A 19,094-nucleotide genomic window follows, 5' to 3' on the forward strand; every position below is an offset into this window, starting at 1 on the left:
TGGCCACTGTTTTTTTATTTATGTATTCATTTAATGGTTTTATTTCTAAAGTTATATCACATAATTTTCCAGTGGTGCTCCTGTTTCTGTGTATTATATTGGATTCTGAAAGCCAATTTGTGTGTCCTTTTTTTTACACCTCAAACACAAATACCTACACACAGCTTGTCTGTAGTCACCCAGAACCAGAGACTCCTATCACCAGAATGTAAAGGTAGCCTTGCTTGATAACTTTCTCGACGGTAATTACATCTGCCTCTCATTATGTCCTGATGTCACCCCACAGAGACAGTCACATCTCCCTCAGCAGCTCCCTACCTAAACCTGTTTTACAGTTTAATTAGCTCCGAACAAAGGAAGAGATGTATAGCCAATTGTTAAGTGTCGGACTGTAATTTGGCTCTAATTGGAATTCTTGATAAAAGATCTTGAACACTAATTTGGAGCTGTTAGCAGACAACATTCTGTTGGCTTGTGTTACAACAGACGGCAGCATCTAGCTGTATACAAGTGTTTAACCTCTACTGTATCAGGCTTAATGGATGACCTTTGCAGTGCACCTGCCTTTAATAAAGCTCTAATTAGGAGTCCTATTAGGTTCTGAGAGGCTTCCAGTTAATGGGCACTTAAATGGAAAAGATTTAGGTTTTTGGTGGAACAATCGAAGATACTGAGCAGAAATCGTTGGAGCCAAAATGTCAGTCTACAACCGAGAGGATGGAAATGTATTTTGATGCTCTGATGAATGGATGACTGTCTAATCGAGAGGCTTTCTGGAATTTGTTTGGTTGAATGATGTCAAATGTGTTGCAAGATCGATCAATCATTATTTGTATAGTGCCAATTCATATCAAGTGTTATCTGGAGACACTTTTCAAAAGAGCATATGGGATAATATGCAGGAAGGATTTCTGCTTTGTATTCTTCGCGTTCCTGTTGTCCACACTTCATTGCTGCTGAGATGGAGGTCGGAGCAGGAAGTGCATGAGTGAGGACGGCGGTGGTTGTGTGGAAGACTCAGTCAGATGGTGGAGGCTGTCGGGTGGTAGTAGTGCCAGATCACCTGGCTGAAGATTGGGGGAGCTCTGTCTATAGCCTGGCTTCTGCTGCCAGGACAAGGCCTCCTAATGAAGATATTGAATGCTCTAAAAATGTTGAATGCACTGGGTGTGCAGAGAGAGTCGTGCAAGGCAATGACATTTAAAAAACAAAATTCAAACGTTAAGCAAAGAGTCTTCCAGTCCTGAAAAAAAGTAATGACGTTGTTTTTGTTTGCAGAGGCGCTGCTTGGCTAGGCAGGCAACGGCTTGGGGCTCCAGACTCAAAATGTCCAAATTTTGCAAAGACAGTATGAAACCTCCCTAAGGGGGCCCCATCCAACAGCCCTCAGTTGTGGCCCTACTAAGTGTTGCATGAAAACCAATGTTTGTCAATGAAAGTCTCTGAAGGAAAATTAAAAGTTAGCATTGAGATACTAGCAGAAATAATAGTGATGAACGCTGGTTGGAGGGGCCCCCAGTCAATTTATGCCATGGGGCCTCAACAGACTCTAGTAAAGTGTCAAGGTAGATATCTGCTGTGCAAAAGCCCACAAGCAAAATCTTTCACATCAAATGAGAGCTTTTACTCAAAATGTGATGCTGTTACAAAAATTGATGAAAAACAAAATAAATCCTGAATTCCCAGCACAAATTGTCGTCGCTTATAATCCAGCTATGAGTGTGATTCAGATGAGGGTCACCTATATTTCTCCGAGTGCAGCCTGCTGTACTGTAAGTGGCTTTGTGGACTCCCTGCTCCATTCTATTAGACAGAGTAAACGTCATTAAGAGAGGAGCTGAAAGAGCAATTTTCTGTCTCACTCCCTTTGCTTTCTCTGTGTACCGTCTGTCACTCCTTTTCACGAGTGATCGTGTTGCACACACACACACACACACACACACACACACACACACACACACACACACACACACACACACACACACACACACACACACACACACACACACACACAGACACAGACACAGACACAGACACACACAGACACACACACACACACAGACACACACACAGACACACACAGACACACACACACACACACACACACACACACACACACACACACACACACACACACACACACACACACACACACACAGACACAGACACAGACACACACAGACACACACACACACAGACACAGACACAGACACAAACACACACAGACACACACAGACACACACACACACACACACACACACACACACACACACACACACACACACACACACACACACACACACACTCAAACACTTTACAGGCAAAAGTAGAGTACATTTGCCAGATGGCTGTAAATACTAGAGGGAATAATACTAACATTATCTTGTCCCTCTCTTCTCTTCTTTTTTCTCTTCCTGTCCTTGCATCCCTCCTTCCTCCTTCCTCTCTCCTTTGTTGTCTTCTCCTCCTCTCTTGCCTTCTTCCTTCATCTTTGTTTCCAGGCTTCCTCAGTACCGGTGATCAGTCGGCCAAGGGGAACTACGGCCTGTTGGACCAGATTCAGGCTCTGCGTTGGCTCAATGAGAACATCGGCCACTTCGGTGGAGACCCAGAGAGGATCACCATCTTCGGCTCGGGAGCTGGGGCTTCGTGCGTCAACCTCCTCATCCTCTCACACCACTCAGAAGGTAGTCATAGACTCCTTTCTGCACTGTTTGTTGCTCTTGGTACAGCATCCATTCTTCTTAAACCCTCCCTTCATACTTTGTGTATTTATTTCATGAAGCTCTTAATGGAACAAAACTTTCAAGCACATGGTTCCCACTGGTCATGGGATTCCAGAAATATCCAGATTTTATTTTTGTGGTGTTAATGGCCCGGATCAAACCCCCTCAATGACTCATTAACTACACATTTCTTGACTAATGAGTTGTGTCTGCTTACATGAATTCCACCTGATCCGATGACATTTCAGTCCCGAGCTTTGATCACTCCTTACGTATCCCAGAATAATAGCTCAGAGCAGAGGCTCAGTCTGTAGAGATTTGAGTTTGGAACCGGAGGGTCGCTGGTTCGAGTCCCGGTCTGGTCTGGATATTGGCCTGGTATTGCCCCCCCCCCCCCACACACACACACATAAACCTTAGTTATCCAGGTGGTGCCAATGCCTAGTTATAATAATAACTTTATTTATATAGCACCTTTTAAAAACACAGGTTTACAAAGTGCTTTGACTAACAGCAAAAACAAGAACAAACTAAACCAAACACAGAAGAACATAAACAACAGCAAGAACAAACAAACACAAAATACAAAAAATAATTAAATACAATTCCACAGAAAAGAACCCAAAGTGCACGATACCCAACAGACATATATAACCAGACCATCACAAGAACCATCATAAGAACCCAGGCAACACAAGAACCCAACAACACGAGCTGAGACCAAGAGGTCAAGAGACCATAATCGTCTAGTGGTTATGTTGTGCGCTCCATGTACAGAGGCTGTAGTCCTCATTGCAGGGGTTGTAGGTTTTGAATCTAGCCTCGGCTCACTTTGCTGCATGTCTTCCCCCCACTCTCAGCTCCCAACATGTCCTGTCTGTCTTCAGCTGCTCTGTCCAATAGAGACAAAAAGGCCCAAAAATAAAACTTGAGTTATCCCTGGGCTATTAGATGATCTTTGTTTAATTGCTTTTTTTAAATGTAATCATGGCAGCCATGTCCTATTCTTTCTTCTTGGTCAGTTTTTAGAATCAGCTGGCGGCAATCAACCTGGACATCTTTCAGTCCTGTGATGTTCATTTGACACCTCTATCCTCAAAGGCAAACACTTCTTGTCCTTTTAACTGAGACTTTAAGAAGTCGTGCAGCTATTCAGTCCATGTTGGATCCGAGTAAAAAAAAAGAAACCTTTATAGAGAATAAATGACACTAGAGCTCCAGCATTACCTGACATGGTGTTTGGAGCGCCCCTGGCTGTCTTAACACTCCACCACTCTGCAGCAGAATCTAAACCCCCCCCACCACCCACTCACCCACCCATCCTCATCCCACTCCTGTGGGAAACCTACATCCATGTGACCTCACCCTCTCCATTACCAGCAACACACCCCGAGGGCACAGTGTTAACATTGAACCACCGACAGAGAGGGGGGCCTACGGACCAATCGCATTTGATCTGAAGTGAGATCAGTGAGGCTGGCGACCTGCAGCCAAATGGCCACACACTCACTCGCCTTTGATCATGCTGCTCTTGAAGCTGTCCTCTTCCAATCGTAGCTCGTCTGTTCTCGACGATGCTCGAGGACTCTCCCTCACTATCTCCCTCCTCTTTTTCATTTTCTGTCTGGCACACACAAATTGCAAAGGACAGAAACAGAGTTAAAAATGGTAGGGTGAAAAGAAAGACAGAGATTAGAGACAGACCACACATCTGTTTCAATCAACACTCTTTGTCTGTGTGTGTGTGAATGTCTCTAACTTCGTCTCATTCTGTCTGTGTGTAGATGTGCCTTGAGAACAAATGTACATCTTCCAAGCTTGAGTGAGCATCTGTATGCTGTTGCCATGTAACCTTGTGCATTTAAAACAACCTCTGTAGCTGTCATTGTTGTCAGATAACCCTTCATATCAGCACGGGCATACCCAACCTTTTATTCCTTAGTAGCATTGACCCACTTAGACCAAACATAAACTGTACAACTGTGGAAACGTCTTGGTGTAATGTCATCTCGCATTGTATGAGTCAATCATGTAGAATGCAGAGCTCATGAATGATGTGCTCCCACCGTCAAGCACGACCTCTGCGTGTTAAATCAGGAGCATTGTCAATTATCCATTAAGCTTCCTTTATGACTCCCACAGACAGTAAATGAAGGGGGATCCAGGTGTGTTTCAGTTGTCTGAAATGCACGGCTAACAAACAAACAACGTCAGACTGCAGGCCGCAGCTATGTCCATCTACATCTTCTAGATAAGAGGAGGAAAGACACGCCATCGTGCTTCCAGATATTGTGATAGGTACAATCAAGGGAAAAAAACGCCATGAAGTTGGGGAATCGGCTTGTGGCTCTGCTCTCGCTGTATGCAGTATGCAGCTGTATGACCAATATCGCAAATAGCCAAGAAATTCATCCAGGCTGTGATCTGGCCCGTTTTTACTCTGCAAGGCACGTGCAGACAATCAAGCTTCAAAATCTGTCATGTGACTAAATATTTAAAGCTGTTCTCACATTTCAAGACAGCAAAGCTAGCCATTTCCCCAGCTCTTGATCATTGTGCTAAGCTAAGCTAAGCTAAATGAGGGGTCAGCCCTATGTTCCCACATTTCTAAGGATTTTCTCAAAATTAGGCCCTATGTTCCCACAGGGTAGGGTTACTGATACAAATTTATGAAAAAAGGAAATGTGGAAACATAAGGCCTAATTTTGGAAAAAAAATCTTAGAAATGTAGAAACATAGGGCTGTGGGAACACAGGCACGTTCTTGCTAATGACCTACCAGCTCCAGTTCCCTACTTACTGACACAATTTTGGCACATCTGTAGTCCAAAAAGAATAAGTTGATAAGTAACTAATTACTGACTTACCTAGACTTAATTATATATAACTCATTTATCTTTTCTTTAGCTATTCATTATTGATTGTCAATTTTGAGATGGCAACCAGAACTGACAGTCATTGTAGTTTAATCTTGTTTTTTTTTTTTGTGAGTCCCACTTTAGCAGCTGAGGGGACCCTATCAGTCGGGAAAGCCTGTATTAACCTTGTGTTATCTGTTGCTGACAGTCGACCTCTTCACACTTCCATCTGTCCACTCTTCTGTGCATCTGCATTGTCATCTCCCCATCATCATTGTCCTCATCTTCATCAGCATCTAACGGTGTAACATCAGCCCTCTAGACGCCGCCTGTCTGTCATGCTCACCCCCCCCCCTCTTCCCCGCCAGGGATGCTAGGTAAGGAGTCTGTCATCCCCACCCTTAAGGGACACCAATCATGTCAACAACACAGCGTCACAAATCAAGCCTGACAGCAGAGACGTGCAGGATGGATGGCAGGAGGGAAGTGGCAGACAGGGTGGAGGGAGGAGTTGTAAGTGATCTGATATGATGAAGGGGAGGGGGAAATAGAGGGGGGGAGGGGCAGTATCCATGGTAAAGTTTTATAAGTGTTAAAGAGTAAGGGATGAAAGGTAGTAACACTGTGTGGAAAGGAAAACAGGTAGGAGTCAGAGAGTGCTCAGACGTGGCAATCAGACACCAGGAGTAGCCAAAAAGAGAAAGGTACTGAGCAGGGAAGGCAAGAGGCACTTAGGGAGTGACGAGGAAACTGATTTTGAAGACGAATGAAACACTACCTACCTCCCACCTCTCTTTCTCGCTCTCTCTCTCTGTCTGTCTTTTACCCTCTCCTTCTTTCACTGCAGACTACTGCATGTAGGTATAACTGTTTCCCTGCTACTTCTTCCTATAATTGATTTCCCAGGGAAAGGGGAGGGGGGGGGAGGCTCTGCAGCTCTGCTTAATAATTAACTGACCAATCTGCAGCCCAGGAGAGGGAAGAGAAAGAAAAAAGGAGCGCAGGAGGAAACGAGTGAGGCAGGCGGCCCCTTAACGAGCCACTTGAGTGGTTCAAATAGCACAGGACAGGCAGAGCTAAGGAGACGGAGAGAGACAAAGTGGAGGAGAGGAAGCAAGAAACACAGCAAGAGAGTCGGCAGAGAGAAGAAGCAGCTAGCACAAGACAGAAGAAAATGGCTCTCTGGACGTCTCAGATGAGCTTAGCCCTGCTTTCTTTTTGTTGTGTATTTTTGGAGCTACAAACACATAGCATGCTCCATTTGAGTGTCTGCAGTTCTATCCTGTGTGTGCTTTCTTAATCAGGGAAAATGGTTCAATGAAAGAAATCAAAATCTGTAATATTTTTTTACTGACAGTGGATAAAAAGAAAGTGATATCTGGCATGACATTTAGCAAAAAATCAATTTAGCAGGTTTTTTTAGGATGTGAAAAGCATTTGACCTATGACCATGAAATTAAATATCCTTTCTTTTCAATCTTACCTTTTAGGTCTGTTCCACAGAGCTATAGCCCAGAGTGGGACTGCCATCTCCAGCTGGTCTGTTAACTACCAGCCCCTCAAATACACAAAGATCCTTGCCCGAAAGGTGGGCTGCACCTACACAGAGACTGCCGACCTGGTCGACTGCCTGAGACGCAAGAACTTCAGGGAGCTGGTGGACCAGGACATTCAGCCGGCTCGCTACCACATCGCGTTTGGACCTGTGGTGGACGGAGACGTGGTGCCTGACGATCCAGAGATCCTCATGCAACAGGTGATCATCTGGCACTAGTGTGAAGACATGTTCATAGTAGATTCATCCTGTGCAGAGGTCGAGTGAATAGAGATATTCACGCAGCAGATAGAGGAGAACATATATAAATTTTAGCAGAGTGTGAGTGTGACCTTTCTGCATTGTTAGTGACTGGTAACACCCTCACACTTAAAGTGAAAAAGCTGCACTGTAGGTGATGTATATTATTGTGCTATTTTTAAACTAACTTTTCTTTAAAAACAGAAGCATGTACATTGTTGCATGTTTGCAACTTTATTCTCGAAAATGTATGACTTTATTCTCATAAATGTATGACTTTATTCTCGTAAATTTACGAGTTTAATCTCAAAATAAAAAAAAAATAAAAAAAATTAACATGGCCCTAATCCTCCATCATGTTAACCTTCAAAGATCCTGTAAATAACTTTCAGTCTGTTGTTTTTGGCGCCCCATGTGGACAAGGCAGTACCACTGATCTCAGTCGATAGTGATTTCTGACAAGAAATCTCATTCTGCTTTCTGTTAACCTTTAAAATGCAGAAAAAGACTGTTTCTTCAGTGAGTTGTAAACAGTCTTCGCTGACACCACCAGGCAGTGGTTATTCAAGATTCAATACAATCTCTGATGGTCTTGTTTGCTTATTTTTCAAGGTCAAAAAGAGGTATCGCTCTTAATTCAGTCTTTTTCAAGCTGTTATGAACTTCTAAATGGGGATCTAAAGAGGCCTAAAGATTGCAGTCACAAGACATATCACATTCAACATGAACATAAATCAGTTATCCCTGACTGTAACAAAACTATCACATCTGTTAACTCACTATCAGAACCTCTAATTGAAGTGAAATAATGTAAATCTCTCCTAAAGTGATGTGATAAGTCAAAGTAAAGGAAAGGTTGAAAAGAAAAAAAGAGATCTAGTTTCATTAGAGCTTCATCTATCTCACATTATGTGTGTCACAGAAGCTGAGAAAACAAGACGCAGGACTTTTACAGCTACTTCTTTTCCAGCCTGTCCCATTGGTTCTGCAAAAAAAAAAATCACAATCTGTAAGAAATAATCAGAGATTAGCATCAAAAGGTTTCTGGTTTTTTTTCAAGGGGGAACAATTAAGCCACATCACAAAGCATGAAATGGAGCTTTTGTTGTGCCATAATTAACAGCACAGACTTTAAAAACAACATGCGTGCTAACAGGTTTAGCAGCACTGTTATTGTAGAATTGATCTTTGATTTATGAGCTTATATTGGAGGAAATCTAATGTTTTTGAAGTTAACATATGGCAGGAATCAAGAAAAAAATAGATTTTATACCTGAGCTGGAATTCTACAGCACCTTAAAGAGAGTGTGTCATCATTCTGAAATCCTGCTCTTTTAATGCAAACTAATCACTTAAAATGTGCTTCCACTATTTCTCCACCAGGGGGAGTTCCTCAACTATGACATCCTAATAGGAGTCAACCAAGGAGAGGGGTTGAAGTTTGTGGATGACAGCGAGGACAACGACGGCATCTCAGCTGCAGCATTCGACTACACCATCTCTAACTTTGTGGACAACCTGTATGGCTACCCTGAGGGTGAGAAATGACAACAGCTTACTCCTCCAGGCTTTTAATGTCTTCTTTATTATGTCATCAACCACCTCTCACACCACAGAACTGCGTTGTGTCATTGTCAATGCTTGTTAGAGGAATAATGAAATGAACATCGTCTGGATTTAATTAAAGGAAATGATCTAAATAAAGAGAACATAGGGGACTTCTTTTTAAATAATCATCATATAATCATCAACCAAATATGTTCCCTGATACCTGAGCAAGGTGTGACATGATTTTTAAAACGTCTTCAAAACATCTTTTATGCAAAGAATGAGGAAAGGAAAATGTCACTCTGTTGTTGTTGTCTTCACTATGAGGAACTGTCATTCCATTTCCTCTTAGCTATGTTTTTCATTCTTCATGATTGTTATTCCAGGTCCTTGTGCTATCAAGTTACTATCGTTTTGAGTATTTGTCCTTCCAGATCCTCATAGCAACATGAAGTCCTCCACCTTCTATTTCAAAATGTTTTATCCCTGTCATGAATTTCTTCTCAGCGTATTAAGTATTTTTTTTCTCTTTGCTACTTTCCTTGTCCCTTCCCCCCCATCCTGCACTTTATCCTCCAGGCAAAGACATCCTGAGGGAGACCATTAAATTCATGTACACAGACTGGGCAGACAGGGACAATGGGGACATGCGAAGGAAGACCCTCTTAGCTCTGTTTACAGACCACCAATGGGTGGCGCCGGCAGTGGCCACCGCCAAGCTCCATGCTGAGTTTCAGTCCCCGGTTTACTTTTACACCTTCTACCACCACTGTCAGACCGAGACACGCCCTGAGTGGGCTGATGCCGCCCATGGAGACGAGATACCGTACGTGTTTGGTGTGCCCATGATCGGTGCCACTGACCTGTTCCCGTGCAACTTCTCAAAGAATGACGTGATGTTGAGCGCCGTGGTCATGACTTACTGGACCAACTTTGCCAAGACTGGGTAGGCCTTGTTCATGGTTTGTTTTTTATTTTGGTAAAGTCAGAGCCCCACAGAGCCTTTTAAAATGTAAACTGTTTCCAGAAAGGAAATATTTATAAAAACATTCAATTTGTGGGTTGGAATGTTTTGCTCTGATTTTCCAATGCAAGGGTAAACAGAAGTTTTTTTCTTGACAAAATAACTTAATTTAGAAATATTTATTCACACCGTTGAATATTGTACGTATTAAAGTTGAACAAAACTAGTTTCATCTAAAAAGCCATTAAGAAGTGGACTGGAGAACAAGTTCCAGATACATGTTCCAATCAAAGATATAAAACCAATTTCTGTGCTCCATTTATTTACATTTTCGTCATATAATCAGCACATAGCCTTTGAATCCATTCAAATGATGTCACATTAATGACGTACAAAATATAACAAAATGGATAAACTTGAATTACAAAACCACGCACTGACACAGTCAATACACACCTGCTTGCAATTACCTGAAGCCTTGGTGTAGTGCATAGCATGAGCTAAGACTACAACCAGTGTCCAGTGTTGGAATTACACATCATTATGTCACCTGTTGTCTCATGCGGAGATCAAATAAAAACCTCATTTTGGCTTCAACATACAACGTCAGCCAATCGTAGTATGAACAAATATCTGCTCTTCAATATTGCTCTGCTACTTCAGCTGCAGACAGTGCTTAATTCATTGAAAACCGGGATGTGCTTGAATAGTGGCCTTATCGATTTTAGTCGGCGCCCTGGCTATTCAGCACCACCCGGTTATTAGTCCTTTAAACTAAAAATGCTCTGCTGCCAGTCTGCTGCCATTAGGCTCTACTACCCAGATGTAAACCAGCGTAGTGAACAGACAGCATTTCATAGGAGCAGGGCAGTCTGGTTTTGATCTGCAAAATGGAAATAAAGTTGGCTGTTCCAGGTTTAACGGGCATATCGACCGAAAGAAGGGTTAGGGGGTTAGGGTTAGGCATTCGGACGTTAACCTATTGTTTACCCTTAGACGCTGTGATACTGTGTTTAGCCATTTTAAATAAATTGTGCTCACTTTTGACTGTTATTTGTGTGTTTTCAAAACTAGTAGTCGACAACCTAACCTTACCTATCCTGAAACAGGGCTGAACTGTCCTTCTAGAGGTCTGAACCACTTAATAAGAGAGATGTATCCATGTTAAGGTGATCTCACAATCCAGATGTTGAGTTATTAAGAATAGCCCTGAATGAACCCTTGATTTAAAACCTGTAACTAAGATGGAACCTTTGTCCTCCATTAGGGATCCAAACCTGCCAGTCCCTCAGGACACCAAGTTCATTCACACAAAGCCCAACCGCTTTGAAGAGGTCATCTGGACCAAGTTCAACTCCAAGGACAAGCAGTACCTCCACATCGGCTTAAAACCTCGTGTTAGAGACAACTACAGGGCCAACAAGGTGGCCTTCTGGCTGGAATTAGTTCCCCACCTCCATAGTCTACATGAGGAGCTCTTCCCCACCACTACCCGCTCCCCGTCAGGCCCAGGCCCAGGAACCCACAGACCCTGGCTCAGAACACCTGGTCCTCGCACAACCCGTCACCCTTACCCCACCTTCCCCTCCGATCCGGAGCCCGAGGGTTCGGAGCGTCCGCACCAGGACCTCTTCCCAGGAGACACCCGGGACTACTCCACTGAGCTGAGTGTGACGGTCGCTGTTGGGGCATCGCTCCTCTTCCTCAACATTTTGGCCTTTGCCGCACTTTACTACAAGCGTGACAAGCGACATGAGATGCGACGTCACCGGCTGTCTCCCACACGAGGTGGCCCTGCCAACGACCTGGCGCACAGTCAGGAGGAGGAGATCATGTCCCTGCAGATGAAGCACTCGGAGCACGACGCCCACCACGACATGGAGCCGCTCCGGCCCCATGACATCCTTCGGCCCGCCTGCCCGCCTGACTACACCCTGGCTTTGCGCCGTGCCCCGGATGATGTACCACTGATGACACCTAACACCATCACCATGATCCCCAGCACCATCACCAGCATGCAACCCCTCCATGCCTTCAACACATTCCCTTCCACCGGCCACAACAACACCCTGCCCCACCCCCACTCGACCACCAGGGTATAGTAGGGACTGGCCCAACACAGTGCCACCTAAGGACCAGGAGAACTGGCTCTGATCTAGAAGTGAGGCCTCTGGAGGTGGGCCTTTTTTTTCTGTACTCTTCTTCTTTTGTTTCTCCAAAAAGAACTCCACTTCCTTCATCATGTGCTGTCAAACTTAGCAGCTCCACCGGTGGTGTGTGGAGAAGTGAACTGGACTGCACGACAGCACATGATCCGTTTGGGGCTGATTTAGATCTTTCAAAGATACTTTTTTCAAAGGTCTGCGGCTTCCAGACTAAAGCCCTCTAACATTTGTCAAAGGGACGGATGCTATTCGCCTCTTGCTGTTTTCCCTTTTTTACTTTGCCGTCTTCTCTTTTTTCACTCCCTTGTGTGTTATGTGCATATATCCTTCTCTTTTCTACATCTGTGTCTTATCTCGGCTTTGTTGCTCTCATCTGACATGTGACTCTCTCCCTTTGCTCTGAGGAATTATAAACTACCGAGCTGTAGAAGGCCTTCTGGGTACATAGGGTGCATACAGTTATCATATACCTATGAAAACACTGACCAGCATTCTTGGTGCCAAGTATGTACTACTGTGTTTGCTTTCTCATTGACGGAGAAAACAACCTAGAGAAGATTCTACAGTGTCCCTATTTACTCTCAATTTACAGATGCTGTGTGTTCTCATGACAAAGTGCCAAACTGGCCCTCGATTGTGTTTTCAGTTTTTCATCTTCTGTTTATCTTTTCAGGCATTTGTTTAATTGTTGTTTTCTTGTGGAAAGATTTTTTTTGCTGAAAATATAGATATAGAGAAATGATATTATATATAGTTATATATAAATGTGTACAAAGGAGAAAGTATATAAATGGGTTTTTCTCAGTGGGGATCTATGCATGAATTATTTTTAAAGGTGATGATGGGGGAAAGGACACTGTATCTGTCAATGCACGTTTCCCAAATCTAATCAAATCACATCGGTCCAGTCTGGATGTTTTGTTTTTTGTTTTATGTCACACTGGACAATAACGCCACACAAAAATTACTGTAATAACCAAACAAATCCTCGTCTCTACACCCATTTGTTCAAAAAAAAAAAAGTCATTGCCAGAATCTCAAAAGACGTTGGGGTCAAAACAACAACTGTGAACACACTCCTCTATTCATTTTCTCCTTCCTGTTTGTAAGCCGTTTTTTCTCCCATCAGGGAATGCAGCACGCCAACAGGAAGCCCTTCATCCTACAGTAAACACTTTCTTTTGCATCTGCATTAGAGATGATTGTTTTTTAGGGTATGTGAGGAACCAAATCTGATGTTGTAGCCCGCCTGTTCAGAATTATTTTTGTATTTCAGTGATGCTGACGAACAAAGCAGAGACTGGCAGCCCCTGCTCTTTTACACACACCTTCCTCCTCCTGTCTGCACCCCTATTTCCAGCCCAAGTATATGTTGTGTGCGTGTGAGAGAATGTGTGTAAATGTGTGTGCATGTGTGTAGACCCACCCTAATTAGAAAGCAAAGAGATAGAGAGGCAGACAGGTACGATCACATTCATGGTAAAAACTTAGACTCCAAAAAGAGCTCTGTATCCAAGCACCCTCCACTGTTACAACATCACTCACTCACTCTCTTTTCCCCCTCCATCAGTACACTTACTTTGTATTAAAGGTGACACCCATATAGTGCTGATCACCCATACCGCCCTTGCTCCCCCACAAAACCACAGAACACCTGATTTCACAGTGTCAGCACTGCTCTACACAATTTCTGACCTCAGTTGGGCTTTACTTTTATCCTCACATTCATGGGTTAGCTCACTAAGCTAGTAGCTTTTTGTGAGCTCCTCAGTTGTAAATGAAACTCTAAGCACACCGAGGGTAACCTGTGGACCTTCACGGCTTGCAGCGCAGGGCTGCAAAATGAAAAAGGGGACTTGGATTTCCTTAACAGGGTAAAAGCAACACAGCAGCAACTGCTGTTACTGATTCTGCTCATAAATGTGCAGGCCTACAGCTCAGTTATGTCCCCCTCTGATTCCCCACTATGGATCTAAAAACGTGGGTCATGGGTAAAACCTGATACATTGTGTTAACTGAACTGATGTGCTGTTGTTTGAGCCCACAGGAACACATAGTAGCTGACGCCCAGTCTGGGAGAAGTTAGTCACCGGTGCTGTCTTTGCTTGTGCTCTCGCTTTAGCCTGTTTGTTTGTTTTCTATTTTATTACTGCCTAACAGGGTGGAGGGGGAGGGTTGGAAAGGGAGATGTATACCTGGCTGCTCCTGTCAGAGGTTTTGTACGACCTCTCAAAGTGAAATGTGCACAATGTAGAACACAAAAAGACTGACTTGGGTGTGCTACAGGTGGATGGAACAGATGATGGACGGTAGTGCAAGGGAAGGGGCACGCTGTGGAAAACAGACTCTGGGAGGAGACTGGGGAAAGACTCACAGCCTTAAATGTTGAAATCAAAAGAGAGGACAAATAAGGACATTCAAAGGCATGGTCGTCTTTATACCCACAATGTTTGCCAGGAGGATACCTTGCTGGTCTGTTCAGAGGATCTGATCAGATCCATGTGAACCCTTTTGTACTCACGCCTGTGCATCAGGAGGCAATGAGGGACTGTGAAGAAACCTCACAACAACTCAGCCACAACCACACCACTGGAGGTAAGAAACAAGGTATTCAGTTTGGGCTGGTATTTTTCCTCGTCTATTTTATAAACTATCACTAGAGGGAGCCGGTGTGTGACAGATTCGCTGCAGTCTTCACACTCTTGGGGAACTGGATATGAGAAGAAAAAATACCAAACTGGGTGGCTGAAAAGAGACAGATACACAACATCTGGAGGAGGATCAAAACTGTACATTTTTAAGTGTAAGAATCAAACAGACAAAATATTTGTAAATATTAAGTTTCTTGTTTGTTTTTCTTTTTTTTCTTTTTTGAGTGAATGAATGAAATGCTTTTTGTGACAACAACAGACAACAGGTGCAGTTTGCCAAAGTGATGACCATTTGCTTGAGGATTTAAATTCAATGGTGAGGAAAAACTGCTTACCTTTCAAAACTTGCCATGACATGAACAAATGATTTGATCTTGTTCTCGTGTCCATTTATACATGAGCATTCTGTAGCACCATTTAACCAGGAAGGTCACTGTAGCACATTCATCTCCCCTTATCAGATGCAGTTAGCATTTGCTAGTTTCCACAGTGTTTTACCTGATCCAACTATACTATAACATGTCAAAATATAAAATATAACATGAATCAAGCACCAGAGGAGGTTTGTGACCCTGTATAAACCAGCTCTCTCAGAACGCTCCGTTTAGGTGTGTGTGTCTCTTTAAATGCAATGACCCCCCCTGAGTTTTCCCTGTAGACATCACTCCTCTGTAGCGAGAATAAAAATGGCCGACCTGTGAAAAAGTTTTGTTCTAGGCTGGGGGTGGAGTCCATGGGTGGAGATATCAGGGGAGGGGAGGGGATTTCTTTTTACCAGAATCCCACTGTGACATCACAAGGAGAGCACATTTGAAACAGAGCATTTTCTCTGTTTTGTAAGACTTATGCAGACCACAAACAAAGGACTGGATGGGTTTATTTCACATGTTGTGGGTCAGTAGACACTCAGGTTACACAAATATATGTTCAGAAACACTGTAGAAGTGGATTTTTTACAATATGTCCCCTTTAAGAGTGTTAATGGCAACATCAAGTTAGGCTTAGAGCCTTGATAAAAACCAGCTTTGGGTATCTAACTGATTTAATGGCAGTGTCCTGAGACACTATTCAAAAGTGCAGCCATGTAAATATTAGCTCCCCTTACATGTAGCCACTTGATCACACGTGAGACAGACATGAGGGCTTTGATACCATAAGATGCCTCAACTCCTCGTATGAGATCACACTGGTGGTGTGATGTATTTCCTTCCACACTGTGTTGCATTGTGGTTATGGAGGTTTTGTTGGCCTTCACGTGATGTCATGTAGCAGTGAACAGTTTAGGTCTGATATTAAGGAAATCTGAAAATCCTGTCAGACTCGGAGCGTGTTTGTTAAACAGTGGCTCAGACTGTGTGTAGCTATGTGGTCGCACACTTTGTCTGTGCTATAGAGAGACTCACTACAGCCCGCTGGTTCACACAGAGGTGGCCAGATTTTCATTTAATTTGTTTTCACATGTCAGATATAAAGAAAATGAACCCATGTCCATAATTTGATTTAAAGATCCAGTCTGAAGTCAGTTGTGCTTACAAGCACGTGGTATATGATAACCCCAAACAATAATAAACTTGTGTATCCACTTTACTCACTATAATCTTCAGCTTGGTCTCCATTGAAAAGTTGCACCTGTTGTCTTGTTTTTACATTCTTTGTTGAACGCAGAAACCCAAGAGAGATGAAGAAAAATGTTAAATAATGGAATTTTAAAAAAGATGATTATTAAAAAAAGTATAGTAAAACTATATAAATAAATGAGGTGATGATATTTCTCTTTACTTTAGAAGTTATTATACACTGTATGCTGTGATTCTGATCTGGGAAACATTAAAGACATTCATAGCCAGTCTACTGATTCTGTCTCTTTATTAAATCAGTAAACAGAAAAATGTGTATAAAATCTAGAATAGAATTTAAAATCCTTCCTCTCACTTACAAAGATCTTAAAGGGATACTTCACTCATTTGCATTAATCTTTGTATCATTAGAAACCTTTTAGTATTTTTGAATGGTCGTGCATCCCTCCCTCATTTCCCCCTGAGACTGGAAAGTTCTGTATTTCTAAGTCTGAAAAGGAGCTTCCAGTGACGCAAGATGACGATTTTTGCATCACTGGAAGCTGTTGTGGTTAGCGGGGTGAAACTACAACGCTAGTTCCTCATATTTTCGACCACTGAAGCTACAGACCAATCACAGATCAGTGGGTGGAACTCACTCCCAGAATCGAAACTTAACATCGCCATATTGCTTGGAAGCTATGCTAACAGGCTCTATGCAGAAAGCTGATAATGGCAAAAAAATATAAATATATATTTCGCTGGCTGCCGGGGCTGCTAGCGCTGGCCGCCCGGGCCGTTGCGACACAAGACCAGCCTAACGGCAGCAACCATTTCACGGCTATATTGCTGGCCGCCGGTGGTAGTGTCGGTTCTCTCACTGTTTGCCTATGGACACAGACATAGAGTCTGTTTTCTGTTAGGAATTTACAAGATCAATTCTGGAAGAAATCTCTGAATCAGTTGAGGAAACGGCCGTATGTGTTGAAGTAAATATGTCTGTAAATGTTTTTATTTCTATATTTCTACTGCTATACTGTATATTTTGGAGAAACTGTAACGATCAAATTTCCCTCTGGATTAATAAAGTATTTCTGATTCTGAACGAGAGGACCTTAGTGGGAGTGGCCTGCTGTGCATTCTGGGATTTGGTGTCTTTCATCCACATGAGCCAAAAAGACACTTTCTGCCTTTTCTCAGCCAAGAAGGCACCAACTTCAAAATGTATTTCACATTTCTACATATATGACCCAATGTCAATACAGATTCATGTTTCAACGGGTGCATTACACTCCCAGAATGCAGGCCTGCTCGTGTTTACCTATAGTCACTAAATGTAGTATGGGAGGTAGATAGATAGATACTTTATTGATCCCGAGGGAAATTCAAAGCATCCAGTAGCAGGTTACAAAGACGTACATGACATGAAACATTTGTTACAAATTAACCACAAAACCAACGCCGCCCCACATATATATTAACCCGAATTTTTTTTTTAAAGAAAACCCCTAATTAGAAGATCAGTTATCACGCCGCTCTCCTTTCAGTCTTCCAGTCAGAGTCAGTGGGGCAGAGTCCCTCTGTTCTTCTATGAACAGACTTTAAAATGTCCTTTTTCATAAAGTGTATAGTTAGGGCTCAGGCTGACTCAGGTGTGGACCAGCTCCTAGTTATGCTGCTATAGGCTTAGACTGACATTGAGCTCCCCTCTCTCTCTCTCTCTCTTTCTCTCTCTCTCTCTGTCTCTCTCTCTCTCTCTCTCTCAATCATATTTCTGCATATCACTGTGTGTAAATCTCAATGTACTATGTAAGTTACTAACCATTTATATCCCGGGAGCTCCTGCGTTCTCTTGTCTCGAAGGTTCTTCTGGATCGTTGGTGGGGATGTCCTGCTGCTGAAGACGTCTCTTTCTTTCTGCACGTCCCTCTAATCCCACTTTCCAAGCCCAACACGGTTCTGGCAGACAGCTGATCATCATGAGTTTGGTTCTGCTCAAGGTTTCTGTCTCTTAAAGGACATTTCCTCTTGCCTCTGTAACTTTTCTAAATGTAACGTTATGCTTTGCTCATGATGGATTAATGTTGGTTTGTAGATAATATAATAAAGAGTAAGGTATTTTACCTGCTCTTTTAAAGTGTCTGGAGATAACATTTGTTATGAATTGGTGATATATAAATAAAGATTGATTGTTCGATCTATTCCAATGTGTTAAAGAAAGTTTGAGAAGGGACACTCCATCATTTGTGTAAGCCTGCCATCTGCTGGAATTGTGAAGCACAACTCAACCATCAATGTTACAACCACAATGGTCCATATTGTGACATGTCTTTCAATAGATAATGTCAGACATGTGAAGAACTTTCTCATGATACATGTTTAGAATCTTTTCACATGTCCGCTCTTTTCAGCCGTCCAGCAATGCTTGAAAAAATATCTTTGCGGACTTGATAGAACTTGTAAATATGGCTACCTGTTTCATTCTCCTTTTATTCGTTTAAAAAAAATTCTTATGTCAAGCTTCATTGTTTCTGGATTGAGCAAATTGATGGCATACAGATTGTCTCTTTATGAGGGGAAGGCTGCATTAATGAAAAACTGCTTTGATGCTTCTATTTGAGCGTGCAGAAACACATTTGAAATGGGAGTGATCTGATGTGGTTTTAGAGGGAAACATTCTGGGGAAAAGATGAGATATAAAGTATAAGGAAAGGTGTTAATCCTCACCGCCTTAAATGTTGAAATTAAAAACCACTAGAGAGGATGAGCATAAATAAAAAAAATAAAAATCTGCTAATCTTTCAATCTAGTTTAGCTCATTAAAGGCCTTCT

At 42.7% G+C, this 19,094-nt stretch overlaps 1 protein-coding gene across 2 annotated transcripts in view; it reads left to right on the forward strand.

The window, feature by feature from the left end:
- Positions 1-16,553, forward strand: part of nlgn2a (neuroligin 2a) — a 233,541-nt gene extending 216,988 nt beyond the window's left edge. For both annotated transcript variants that reach the window (XM_065950222.1, XM_065950221.1), the window contains 5 exons: positions 2,502-2,687; positions 7,074-7,339; positions 8,762-8,915; positions 9,506-9,872; positions 11,158-16,553. In XM_065950222.1, the coding sequence (XP_065806294.1) occupies positions 2,502-2,687; positions 7,074-7,339; positions 8,762-8,915; positions 9,506-9,872; positions 11,158-11,992 (1,808 nt within the window). In that variant the 3' untranslated portion in view covers positions 11,993-16,553. The remainder of the gene's footprint in view (positions 1-2,501; positions 2,688-7,073; positions 7,340-8,761; positions 8,916-9,505; positions 9,873-11,157) is intronic.
- Positions 16,554-19,094: the final 2,541 nt, after the last annotated feature.

Source organism: Labrus bergylta, chromosome 22 (assembly GCF_963930695.1).
Source record: "Labrus bergylta chromosome 22, fLabBer1.1, whole genome shotgun sequence".
NCBI classification, from domain to species: Eukaryota; Metazoa; Chordata; class Actinopteri; order Labriformes; family Labridae; genus Labrus; species Labrus bergylta.